The 14,086-nt window shown below is 43.5% G+C and overlaps 1 protein-coding gene across 16 annotated transcripts in view; it reads left to right on the top strand.

Annotated features, from left to right (window-relative positions):
- The window catches only part of SLC4A11 (solute carrier family 4 member 11), a 195,605-nt gene that overhangs the window by 95,243 nt on the left and 86,276 nt on the right, over positions 1 to 14,086 (top strand). For all 16 annotated transcript variants that reach the window (XM_073002135.2, XM_073002130.2, XM_073002132.2 and 13 more), the window contains exon 2: positions 3,472 to 3,522. In XM_073002135.2, coding sequence (XP_072858236.2) covers positions 3,489 to 3,522 — 34 coding nt within the window. In that variant the 5' untranslated portion in view covers positions 3,472 to 3,488. The remainder of the gene's footprint in view (positions 1 to 3,471; positions 3,523 to 14,086) is intronic.

Below are 14,086 nucleotides of genomic sequence, written 5' to 3' on the forward strand. Positions count from 1 at the left end.
AGCTTTTCTCAGGATAACAGTTGACACCCAGATTCTTAGTTAATCCAACTCCCACGATTGTCTGTGGAGAACTTGCCAGCTTTTAGGTTCTAACTTTGTTGTCGTTAAGTCGTGTTTGACTCTTCGTGACCCCATGGACCAGAGAGCACGCCAGGCCTTCCTGTCTTCCACTACCTCCCGGAGTTGGGTTGGATTCATGTTGGTTCTACCTTTATTGTACTGATAATAATGACCAGCCTGTGGTTTCCTTTAGGAAATCAATCCATCTCGTATTGCGTCTTCCTCTTTTCCTGCTCCTTTCCACCTTTCTCAGCCTTACTGTCTTTTCCAGAGAATCCTGCTTTCTCAGGATGTGCTCAAAGTAGGACAGCCTCCATTTCAACATTTTGGCTTCCAGAGAGAGTTCAGGCTTGATTTGATCTAGGACCCCCTTGTTTGTCTTTCTGACCATCCAGGCTTCAACAAAGCTCTCCTCCCACCCTACATTTCCTATGAATCATTTTTTTTCCTGTTGGCTCCATTAACTATCCAGCTTTCACACCCATGCCTGGTGATCAGAAATAGACGTGTGTGGATGATCTTGATCTTGGTCTCCAGTGACACATCCTTACACTTGATCTTTTCTAATTCCTTCCAAACCTCAGTCATTGTTGATTTCTTGGCTGCCGTCTCCATTTGGACTGATGGATTGATATACAAAATCTCTGTTTCAATTTCTTCATTGTTAGCGCCAAAGTTGTTCACGCTGACGTGCATCACCTTATTCTTCCACCCATTTGCTCCATGAATCACGATCCCGGTTTGCTCTTCACCGTCCATCTGATACCTGTCTGCCACTTTTCATATGTACCACTGACCATGCTTCCCATTTTTATATTGCAACCGAAAGACTCAGACCATGATGTAGAATTGTATGTCTTCTCTGCCCCCAGGGACCTCGTTCTTATAGGCGTAAGGCACAAGATGGTGCATTTACATTGAATATTTGGAAACAACCTTATTTATTTCTTAATTTATTTTATTTTTTCTTCTTTACTTTTTCTTTCTCTTACTTTCCCTATATATATTTTTTTATATATATATATATATATATATATATATATATATATATATATATATATATATATATATATATATATATATATATATATATATATATATATATATATATATATATATATATATATATATATGTATGTATGTATATATATATATATATATATATATATATATATATATATATATATATATATATATATATGTATGTATATATATGTATGTATGTATGTATGTATGTATGTATGTATGTATGTATTTTACTGCACCTGTTACTGAATTAGCATGCACTTGCCTGTGTTTTATTGTTCAGTTTTTTATTGGAAGCCGCCTAGAGTGGACTGGTAGTCCAGACAGGCGGGGTATTAAACAAACAAACAAACAAACAAACAAACAAATAAATAAATAAATAAATAAATAAATAAATAAATAAATAAATAAATCAAATAAATAAATAAATAAATAAGCTTGTTTGACAGATGTCCAGCTGGGGGGTGGTGGTCTCTCTCTCACACACACATAAGTGGTTTCCAGATACAATTTTGTGCATCAGGTAGGGGGTTGGAACTGGTGGGCTTTGTGGTTCTCAAACTGGGGTCCCCAGATGTTGTTGGCCTGCAGTTCCCAGAAGCCTTCACCACTGGCTGTGCTGGCCAGGATTTCTGGGAGTTGGAGTCCAAGAACATCTGGGTTACCCAAGGTTGGGAAGCACAGATCTAGAACTACGGTTCTCACCCTTGGGTCTCCAGATGTTCTTAGACTACAACTCCTAGGAGCCTTCACCACTGGCTGTGCTGGCCAGGATTTCTGGGAGGTGGAGTCCAAGAACATCTGGGTTACCCAAGTTTGAGAACCACTGGAAGGATGCCCCCATCCCAATTGCTATTTTTATAGCACAACTTTCTGTTTCCGATCTTGCAATCCATCCTTGCAAATTCTTTTCCCCAGCTTGCTTCTGCTGGACCAATTTTCCAGCCCACGAAAGTGGCGCCTGTAATTTGAAATTGCCCGTTTGTCCCAGTGGCAAAAAGTGTGTTAATAAGAATTAGAGGGATACACATCTGTCTTTGGGATTACAGCTCTCAGAATCCCCCTCACCTAGCTGTACCACAGATCTGTGAACCCTCTAACAAAAGCCTTAAAGAGACAGCCCTGGATCTGCTCCCTCCATTTAAATGAGTGGGCAAGGCTATATCGGGCAGAAGAGCATCAGCGTTGTCTTGCAGCTTTGGCTCTTCAGCAGTACTACTTGTTCCCCCCGGTAAGACTTAGAGGCAGCCTAGCTAAAATGCAGGGCGTTCCTATTGAGAAGGTATGGAATTCTGCTGGAGAGAGAGAGAGCAGAGCTTTCCAGTCATAACCATAGCATTTATTCATAATATTATTGCAATCATTTCTTTGTCACCTTTGCCTAGGTAATAGCCAGCACTCGGTTCATAGTGCTAGTTGTTACCTATAAAGCCATATACACCTTGAGTCCATCATTAGAAGGACTCCATTCTTTGAAGGTTCATAGGAGCCTTCTTGGCCCTTACGATCTTCCTGGGGAGGCCCTTCTCTTGGTCCCGCCACCTTCCCAAGCTCGCTTGGTGAGGACACGAGACGGGGCCTTCTCGGTGGCGGCTCCCAGGCTTTGGGACTCGTGGCCTCGGAAGCCAAGTTGGACCCCCATCCCTCTTACCCTTCCATCTTCATGCAAATACCTTCCTCTTGAGATCAGCCTTTAAGCAGTTAAGTTATCTCGGGAATGCTGGTTTTTAATGTCCAGGTTTTTAAATGTTTCTGAATTGCTTTTATACTTGATTTAATCTTAATGTATGTTTAATTAGTTTTCTTAAGGTGTGAGTTATCTTGGGAGGCATACAAATAATGAGATCAGAAGACAACTCTTGTTGTTAATTCTAAAGGTTGCCAGGATTAAGAAAAAGAAAAAACCAACAGCCTTGGATTGATAAATGATGGGGGGGGGTTTCTTTCTTTTTGGATCCCCGTGAACATTCCAGCCTATTGATTAAGTATGTGCCTTAGGGTTAGTGTGGACTCGGTTCACGGAGGGTTTTAGTACACTCATTGTCTTCCTGGAAGGGAATAAAGTTCTCTTGACAAGCCATCTTGGTGATGGGAAAGCTGCCCATAAAGCAGTAAGTAGCATGATTGCAACTGTCTTGGGCCTGCTTTCTGCCCTAATATATACAGTAGAGAGAACAGAAGTGTGTTTGTGTGTGTGTGAGAGAGAGAGAGAGAGAGAGAGAGAAATGTTTATATGATAACCTGTGATTGGAGCAAGAAAAACCAACTGGTATCATGTACAATGAAGAGTCCATGTTTTGCTTTTTATTTAGGAAGAACCCTCACAGAAGCTTGTATATCATGCCACTTTACTTAAGTTGTCTCTTTATTTTTTTATTCCTTTAGAAAGCCCGCCGGCAGCGATGTCCAGGAATGGATACTTCTTTGAAGAAGCAGGCAAGTTCCATCCTATTATTTTTCACGTAGCACAATTTCTCTTTTCAGTTTGTATAACCAAAACTGTACCAACAACATGAAACAAAGAGTGCCAGTGACTTGCAGTACTAGTAAATTTGGAAGTGTATGCATGCACTCATCATGATGGTTTGTTTATTAATTAATTAATTAGATTTTTATTCTGCCCTTATAGACCAGGGTCCAGCACCCTCCATAAGGAGAGCCCAAACATCCAGGTAGATGGATTGGTCCTTAATCAGCAAATAAGAAGCAGGTCTTTTGTAAATCCAATAGTTCTTAATTACCCATTCCAGACCAAGGTTCCCTCAAATGCTTTCCGTCACAAACGGGATTGTTTCCAACAATATATGGTTCTTGGGAAAATGTATTCATACCCCCAGCTGATGTGAGGATTGTAGCTACACTCTGTGGGAACCAGGGAGTGGCAGAGGATGCCGTGATTCCTGATCACCAAAAAGTCTCCGGTCTCTGACTCTGCAAATCCTTGCTCCACTAGGCCACTGGTTGGCAGGTTTGGGCGCAAACCCCACCTTTTCTAGAAGTAAACAACATTTTCCAGTGGCGTGCCAGCCATTTTTGAGGAAGCCTCGGTCACCAGGCTTAGAGAGAGTTTCACTAAGATCTTCCTTTAAAAGCTGTGCACAACCTCTTCCCTTCTCAGCCGGCTGTTACAAGATCCGTATATAATTTAAAAGAGCTGATGCCTGCATTTTGTTGTTTTACTATGCCCTTTTCTTCCTGTTTCCTTCTGTGCTGTATTGTTCTAGATCAGAGATGGCGAACCTATAGCACGCGTGCCAAAGCTGGCACGCAGAGCCCTCTCTGCAGGCATGTGAGCCATAAGTCGCCGGATCGCGATCCCCGACAGCCAAACCTGAGGGGGTGGCTGCTGCTGCGGTGTTAGCACCTCGACAGATGGCAGGCCAGGATCCAGAGCATCTGGCGCTGGCGGCAGATCTGGAGTGGGATCTCGAGGCACCTATGTGCCCAGGATTCCCCCTTCCGCCGATGCCCACTAGGTATTTTTTTTTCCGGTTTGGGCACTCGGGCTCAAAAAGGTTCACCATCACTATTCTAGATTGTACGCCTGGAGCCTGAGGCTGCACCTCTCTGGATCTGTGGGGCTCTTCCCCCCCCGAGCTGTGTTTTATGATTGTTCAGTCTTTGTTCGTTTCTTTCCACCCTTCTATGTCGGTCCACCCTTCCATATCTCAATCCGAGAAATTCCTAGAAATCTTCTCGCATCCTGCCGCGATCAAGAACAAAAAAAAGTTTTTGTAGGGTTAACTGGCATTTCCAAGAGAGCACTTCCTTGCTAGGAGAAATCAATCTACTTGTTTCAGGAAGGGTGACATGGCAGTGATCCCTTCGACTGTGTGAACTCTGGAGGGATCCGTTAATTGGCGCGGCTTGGCCGTAGGAGCAGAGAGGGCATAGAGATCTCCAGATGGTCACAGTTCTTGTTCATAACTCCTTCGTTCCCCTACTGCTGTCCCCTCCCCACCGGTCCTAGTTTTAGCTGTTTTTCGGTGGGCATTGTCATTGGATCTGGTCTTTGTGTCTTGTTTATATCTTTCCAAAAACCGTTGCTTGCGTATGGACTTGATCCAAAAGTGTTTCTACAGTAAATCTTTTCAAGATGCGACTGGGTTGTCTCCCTGCTGTTTGTTGATGTGTACACACACACACACACACACACACACACACACACACACACACACAGAGAGAGAGAGAGAGAGAGAGAGAGAGAGAGGCATACACACAGAGAGAGTGAATGGTTTTGTGGTAGGTGCTTTATTTCTAAAGCAAATCTATCTGGCGGTTTGCATGGATAACTTCCCCCCTGCCTTGCGTCGAGCCCGAAGCTGCACACAAAACGACAGCATTACGTGAGATGGTTACATGGAGATGCAAAACTGCAGCCTCCAAAATGGCTTGGCCTGAGGACCCTCAGAGAGAAATCTGTAAAGGGTCAGTAGCCCCGAATCAAAATTAGCTTGGCTAATTTCACTTTCCCCCTTAGCAACACCTCACTTTGGTTTTCTTTTCCAAGCCCCTAATCCTGAGTTCCCACCAGAAAAAAACTCTGTTGTTATTAAGGGTCCACTATGGTTTCATCTGTGGTTTACTTGAGGCTTGTAGGAATGTGCTGTATTTTTCCATTTATAAGATGCTCTGATGTATAAGACTGCACACAAAAGGCCAGCTAACGACACCCATCAATCACAGTGACAGACTATCTCCCCCCCTTATCACAACAATACACCCACAACAGAAAACACCCTGACCACCCTAATCACCCAATCTCCTGAAAAGGACAAAAAACTGATCCCACCGCTACAAATACTCAACTATCCCACACACTATACCAGAACACAGACAGAGTTCTAACTCCTGTCCTCTGAAGATGCCGGCCACAGAGACTGGTGAAACGTTAGGAAGAAAATTCTCCAGAACAGGGCCAAGCAGCCGGAAAAACCTACAACAACCGTCTTCCTTTTATTTTGGAGTTGTTTGGCAGTATCCTCTCAGCCCTCTCAGGTTGCTCACCAGCTTTGGGTGAGATGAGATGTTAGCTACCCAAAGAGAGATGGAATTTCGAAGAGATTCTTCTTACCTAGAATAGGTAAGGAGAGCCCCCTATTAGGTCTTTAAGAAAAGAAATGTAATTAACAATTGGTCAGTGCAGGTGGAGTTATTTAGTCATTGCCTACATGACAAGAACGACACAGCCATGTGGAATTAACTACCATGAGGTGAACCACTAATTTAATTGGTTGGAGGTAGTATAAATTAAGGACAGATCCTGAAGCTGAGGCTCCAATCCTTGGGCCATCACATGAGAAGAGAAGACTCCCTGGAAACGACCCTGATGTTGGGAAAGTGTGAAGGCAAGAGAAGGGGATGACAGAGGATGAGATGGATGGACGGGGTCATTGAAGCGACCAACATGAATCTGACCCAACTCCGGGAGTCTGTGGAAGACAGGAGGGTCTGGCGTGCTCTGGTCCATGGGGTCACGAAGAGTCGGACAGGACTTAATGACTAAACAAAGAATAAATTAAGAGGCTGGTTAGTGTGCCCTTCACAGTTTTGACTGTCATGCTTAGGTTTGTTTGACTGCTGAATGACTATGTTTATGTTCCTGTGAGCACTATGTAAATATGCATAGCAAGTAAATATTCTCTGCACTTCTTCCTGGTCTCTTCCTGTGTGCCTTACTACACTGGAGCTTCTGGTCCAAAGCTTCGTAAGGAGAAAATCTTCTGCTGTGATTTTAAACTGCTAATACCCCCCACCGCCCAGTCTACAGATCTCAAAAACTCATGAAGTGAAGACCTTGTTAATGAGCTGCTGGTTGAATTCCTGGCCATGAACCCAACGGTGGGGTCAAGAACACAACTAGCATCTCATTGGTGAGCGATCATGTCCTGCCAGCACTCACACGGGTGTGAGTCTTTACTTTGTGCAGGTTTAAAGTAGTACAACAGGATTCTGGCCATTAGGAGGTGACGTCTTGGCATAGATAAATAAATTCACGGAAGAATCGTAATGGAGAAGTTTCCATCTAAGCCAAAGTATGAGAGGAGGCGATTCCTTAAAAAGGAGTTATTCTTAACACCGGGTTTCGTCGCTCTTTGTCTGTGTGCAGGGTCCATTTGTTGGAAGAAACCTCGTGCAAGATCCAGAATGCAGTTCATTCTCACCAACATGCTTCTGCTTCTTGCAGTTCACATATCTGAAGTATTTCAATTTTTTAATCTCGAAAATAAGGGCTTATGAGTCACGTAACTGGAAGACACATGCAAACTTTGACCTCTAGAATTCTTAAAAATGTGTTTCAGAGCATCTTCTCAGCGCTTTTCATCCTCCCCACCCCCCAAAAAATTTCCTGGGAGACTCCATTGATTTATAAACCTGCTTCTGTGTGGACAGTGAACTGCATGTCGCCTTTTTATATCAAGGCATTTTTTAAACCTTTTTTTCCATTCCCCCAACCCTACCAGATCTGCTGGTCGAAACTTGGTTGGCTGGCTGGCAGAGGAAGGGAATGCTTTGACTATAAATCATACAGAATTAGGAAGGCTTTTTATTAACTGGAGTGTTCCCAGAATCCTCTTCACCCCATCACTGATATAAACAAACTGGAGAGCCCATCTTTTCCTACGAATCTTAATTGAGACCCCATGTTCTATGCCTTTATCCAATTTTAAACCTTTGCTCTCAAATGGATGCTAAAATGCATCCATTTACAAAATCTGCCAGACAGATCCATTTGCTTTTCCTTTTTTGCAAATAGATGAAGAACACTTTTTAAAACCTTCCATGGCATTGCATTAATTGCAAGTGAGAGGGTAAAGTAGAAGAAGCAAGCCTGTTTATGGGTTAGATTGGTTTTTTCCATGTTGGTGAATCCATAGTGAACTTCTAGGCACGTCTATTCAGAAGTCCCATTGAGTGCAATCAGAGTTACTCTCAGTGGGAGAGAATTTGTAGCCTTCCAGGTCTTGGTGGATTCCGTCTCCCATCAGATCCCTCTGCCACACAGCCCTTGGTCAAGGAAGATTGGTACTGTTGTTCACGGCTACAAAGTCACCCTTCCGGTTGTGTATGGCTGCAACATTGATCCCTGATGTCCTCTGTCAGAGATGATGCCAAATGTTGGGTCTGAGACCCAACATTGAGTTGGAGTCTTTGCTACTGAATTCCAAACCCCAAGTTCCTATAAAAACAAACTTTTTATCTCATAAAAAAGGAAGGGGGTGGGTGGGTTCTGAATCACGAGTTGTGTCTGGGTTATCGGGGGGGGGGAACCCAAGTTGAATCACTGGTACGACTTAAGTGCGACTTGACAGTGAGTCCCGTAACTCAAGTTGCCATCCCTACCTCTATAGTCCTTAGAAAATATCAACGTTTTGCAAATTGCCCCTCGACTCCTGACCTTGCACATGGTTTTCCACCCAGGCACTGTTAAAGTGCCCTTTTAGCATACTAAACAATCTGACTTTCAGGAACAGGGATACCATGATTTCAGTTCAGTAGAGATGGGCACAAATTAAACAACGAATCACCAAATTTGATAGCTGAACACGGCCAAACAGCCTGAAAAAGCTGCAACAACCATTGGATCCCCCTTTGAGAATACAAACTAATTTGTTCAATTTTTTTTGCTAATTTGTCAATTCGTATGAATCAATTACCCCAACAAATACAAATCAGTTAATTTTTAGTGTTTTTTTATTTGTCTGTTCGTTTGGCTGCAAAATGCCTGTCTCAGGCACCTAGAGACACAAAATTTGCAGGGAAGCTTCCTCTAACTCCTCTACAATCCTTCCAATTTTGGTGAAGACTGTGTTTCACATGTCCGAGTTATACACCCACAAAGAGGAATGTTCTCCTCCAGCAGCTATAGACACCAAAATCACAGCTTCCAGTGACTCCTCTACAGTAGCTTCCAGTTTGACAAAGATTGGGTTACCCCAAGTGAGCTGTTTTCTTGAGGGGACCCATTTTGTGGGTGTATAACTTGAATGTCTAAAACCCAGCCTTCACCAAACCTGGAGGGATTGTAGAGGAGAGTCAGTAGAATCTTCTCCATGATTTTGGTCTCTCTAGGCACATGGGGGGAACTTTCCTGGGGGGTGGCCCTCGTGGGTATATAACTCGGACGTCCAAAACCCAAACTTCACCAAACTTTTGCAGGCTTGTAAAGGTGTAAAGGAAAATCAGGGGAAGCTTCCCTACGAATTTGGTGTCTCTAGGGTTTTAAAATTAAAAAAAAAAAAAAACAAGTTGACAAATCAATTTGTCTGAACATGCATAAATTTGTAATTTGTGATTCATCGACCCAGACAAGTCATGAATCAAAACAAATCTGCCATTCTTCTGATTCATGTCCATCTGTAGTGTTGCATCAAAGAGACACCTGTGGAAATTATGTGTAATATCTATGCAGTAAGAGCCTTCCAGGTCTTACTATTGAGGGTGTCTACCTTGAGAGAAGTGAAGAAAAATTCCACCAAGAATCAACGTTTTCAGTCATGGCACCCTCTTTGTAGAATATATTTCTTTTGGAAGTGAGACAAGGGCTTCTCCTTACAAACTTTTAGATGACCAGTTAAGACCAAATTGCTCAGGGGAGGTTTTCAGTGATATCGTACGATAACCTGACTCGTGATCCATATTTTGATGTATTTTGTTATGTTCTGTCATATTTTGTTATATTGTGTTTATTTATGTAGGTATGTGATTTACTGGTTTATTGTCATTTTGTTGGTGTTCTTCATTTCTGCTATCATCAGGTGCTCACCTTTTTATTGTCGTTTGATTGATTTAGCTGGAATGTGATGGAAAGTCTATTTTTGAATGTATTTATATAGTTTTGGTTCGTGCCATGTAAACCGGCCTGATTAGTGGTTTCACTAAGTAGGGCAGTATATTAAATTAAATTTTTTTAAAAAAAGAGCTTTATTGCTGCTAGCTCTTAGCACGCGTTTTTCCATCCATTCTCCTAGACGCCGCTTTGTTAAATACTTCGTTAGCAAAAGGAAGTCTGATTTTATCAGTATTAATTTTCTTGGAATGCTTGAGGATAATAGGCAGTATGAGAGGAACTGTTAAAAATAACCAGTGTAAATATTAATGGCATGCGTGCTTGCAGTGACATTCAAGATGCAAGCAGCCATATGCTCCTTCTGCATATTATTAGACCTCAATTCCTAGCATTTTTAAAAAATAGATAAGTCTATGTTTTTTTTCCCCCTTTGTGCTTCTAAATACTATTTGCATTTCATTTTGAATGGTGAGTCTGGTCAAACACATCTCCTGGTGTATTGGGTTAGGGTAAAAGGCTTATTATTTAGCTGGCTGGGTAGCAAAGTGGTTTAGGTCTCTGGCTGCAGAGCCAGAAGTTGGGAGTTTGATTCCCTGCTCGTGCCTTCATGGAGAAGAACCGGCCTGGGTAGCCTTGGGCAAGCAAGGAATGGTAAAAACTAGTTGAAAAGGAGTGTCCATGAGTCAGAACTGACTTAACAGTACATGAGTGTAAGAAAAATAGGAACAAGCTCCTAATCTTTGACACGGGGGGGGTTGACAAGGGGAGAGAAGTAGGTTCTGTCGCAGAAGACGACAAGCAAAGTCTTGTTTTGGGCTTGGGCTCCAAGAGGAATAAGGGGACCCGATGACCAAAAGCATGCCATAAGGCCTGCTTCTCTCACCCCTGTATTGTTGGCTGAGCCATGTATTTTTGTACTCTGGCTCATCTAGATAGGGCATTTATTCTTCATCATGCATTTAATTCTGGTTTGATGCTATCAAGTGTTTTTATCACCATCCATAGGACGTACGCCTTGTATGGATTGGAACAGGGGGAACGGAACCGCTGTGACTTTCCATGCGTTTCTCTCCCTACTGAAGTTGTGGTTTATTTTGCAGTCTCAGTTTTGTGGGAAGCAGGGACATGTCATGCTACAGCCGTTCCTACTGATGTTCGTTTCTGCACTCAAAGCCTCTGGTCAGAAGTTTTCAATTCACTCCAGGAGAGGATCACAGGCAGAGAAGCGCATTGTTATGCGCTTATTAAAGGTTTTTCTTAAGATCTACTGAAAAGGATTTTATTTATTTATTTTTGAGAAATAGCTTCTTACGACGAGTGTGGTGTCAGTCCTGGTTTTAAGAGTGAAGAGTCTTTGCCTTCGCTGATAAATAAATGCAGGGTAGCCCTGAGTATTTAGCATTTTGGAAGCAAGTGGAGATTTCTGATGCCAGAGGACCTCGCCAAGAGCCTCTTCGCCCTGAATGGTGAACGAACCTTACTGTATGGGGAGATTGGGACAGGATCATGGTCTGGCCCAGTTCAGGGGCCCACAGGCCCAACTCCTGCCCCTGGTATGTGAGAATCATGGAGTGATGGACACCGTATGGTTTCCAGAAGGTGGCTACTTCTGGTGTAACCTTCTTCAGCTGCTGAAGCGAATGGCAGTAGGCACCAGGTGGCAGTTGGACCTCCCAAAGCACTGGATCAATCCCCCAGTGATGGCCAGGGGCTTCTGTTATAACCACTCTTCTGCCCCTTCCCTGTTCAAACTACCTTCAGGAAATGGTGCTTGTTCCTGAAGGCTGGAAAGGGAGCTTCTAATCCTTTTAAAAGCCTCTCAACTCCTGTTACCCCCCCCCCCCCCCATCAGTGTTCTAGGTTGAGACCGATCTGGTAAATAAGACTGTGTAGCCATAGCTGGGGGACAGACGTTCGAATCCCCACTGCATCTCTTGGGGGCTCTACCAGCAGGGATCACTTGTGGAGGGGGACAGATGGGGTTAAGTTCCTTAATGTGTGTAACTTTGGGCTGGCTCTACGGTGGTCCCAAAAGACAGCCTGGTAAACCACTTTTGAGTACTCTATACTTAGAAAATCCTTGGAAGATTGCTATCAATCAGCATTGACTTGTTGACCAAACATGATTGATCAATCTATAGAAACATGTTGGGATGATGATGGTTGGGAGAAAACAGCTGGCATGAGAAGAGTTAAGCATGTCCTTTTTTCTCCCCCCCCCCCCAAAAAAAAAACTACACCCCTTTCCAAAGGCACTTTCTTGGATTATGAAACAAAGGAATGTTTTCCCTTTCATCCCGAGTTCCAAAAGAATTCAATGCATTCTTTGCCCTCCCGCTGTGTCCTGTAGATTTTTGCAAGCAGGGTAGGAAATGCCGCTCAAGACGTTTGGACGGGAGCCAGTGTTTTTTAAGGATGCTTTTTGTAATTACTGAACCGTAGTCGGGCGTCAAAAGCAAACAGCATTTGCTCCGTGGCGGAAACCTGGTTGAAAGGGTTAGTGGAGATCCAGTCCGACCTGCTCAAAGGTGGTTCTGGCAAACAGGGAAGTTATTGTACGTATAACGGAGAGGTCACATCCTGCTCAGATGTATCCCTGGCCAGGTTTGCTCCTTGTTAGATGTCAGATCTTTTTCAGCTGATGCATTTTTTGTCAAAGACCTTAGATTATAAGATAAAGATGTATACCTCGGAGTTCAGTAGAGGCACAGTGTGAAAAAACAGGAAAGGTACGGGAAAACAATTTATACATCCTATGATGTTACTACTACCTTTGTACTGTGTCTGATTGTTAGTTGGCTGAGGGTAGGTGAGAATCTATTTGTGAGTATAGCTACAAGCTATGGAAGTGAGAGCTGGACCATAAAGAAGGCTGACCGCCGAAGAATGAATGCCTTTGAATTGTGGTGCTGGAGGAGGCTCTTGAGGGTCCCCTGGACTGCAAGGAGAACAAATCTATCCGTTCTGAAGGAAATCAAGCCTGAGTGCTCACTGGAAAGACAGATCCTGAAGCTGAGGCTCCAATCCTTTGGCCACCTCATGAGAAGAGAAGACTCCCTGAAAAAGACCCTGATGTTGGGAAAGTGTGAAGGCAAGAGGAGAAGGGGACGGCAGAGGACGAGATGGATAGACAGTGTAATCGAAGTTACCAATGTGAATCTGACCCAACTCTGGAAGGCAGTGGAAGATAGGAGGGCCTGGCATGCTCTAGTCCATGGGGTCAAGAAGAATCGGACACGACTTAATGACTAAACAACAATAGCTACAAGCAGCGTTATAAATATGCATATTTGAAGATGTAAATGGTAGGGTTTTGACTCATTTCCCCCCCCCCCCAAAAAAAAAGGATTTAATTTGTATCTTTCCATTCAGATGAAATCTGCTCGGACATCAACGGAGAATACAATCTTATGTTCACCTCTCAATTAAAATCCCTCCATCTCACAGCCCAGTGACCCATGGTGGCTTGCCCGGTAGTGAAATGCTATCCCAATGCGGGCTCTGGCTATCTAAGGCCATCTCCCTTCTGTCTCCCTCTTAACAAGAGGCAGGTGAAATGTGTGGGGCCCTTGGGTCTGAAGAAGTTGCCTTCAAAACACATGACAGTTACAATATAATAATAAATCATAATAATCTTAGACCCTGTAAATCATGGAGTCCAGCCCCTGTCAAGGAGGGACCCCGGGGGATTGAACTCCCTACCTTTGGCTCCACAGCCAGAGATCTCAACCACTAGACTATCCAATTCTTTAATGACTACAGAACCTCTTTACTGGGACGAAATCTCAAAAACAGGTTAGTTTTTAAGTATCACAAGACAGCCCACCAGGTTGGGCGTTGCCTCCTTTGCGAAAGTGGAAGAGAGATAAGAAAAATCTTGATTTCTGGAGGTCCCGAAATGTCTGAGACCAGATGTGTAAAGGCCATGGTCTCGTAGTGATGCTGAGAAATGGGAGACTGCAACCTTGTAGAGTCAGCTTGAGGGATCACGCTTTACTCAAGGGATGTAGGGAAGGTCATCCACTCTCCATCTCTCTAGACAACCTCCAGTCCCTTGGCATCTTTCTCATTGCCCTCTGTTTGGCTGGGAGGCGCTAAGAAATGAAGCGCTCCCCAGGTATGGGAATGGGCCATAACTGGAAACCTGTTGCACCTGAAGAAGTGGTCTAAAGTCCACAGCATCTGGTGCCAAATCAAACTTTTGAATCT

Source organism: Pogona vitticeps, chromosome 5 (assembly GCF_051106095.1).
Source record: "Pogona vitticeps strain Pit_001003342236 chromosome 5, PviZW2.1, whole genome shotgun sequence".
NCBI classification, from domain to species: Eukaryota; Metazoa; Chordata; class Lepidosauria; order Squamata; family Agamidae; genus Pogona; species Pogona vitticeps.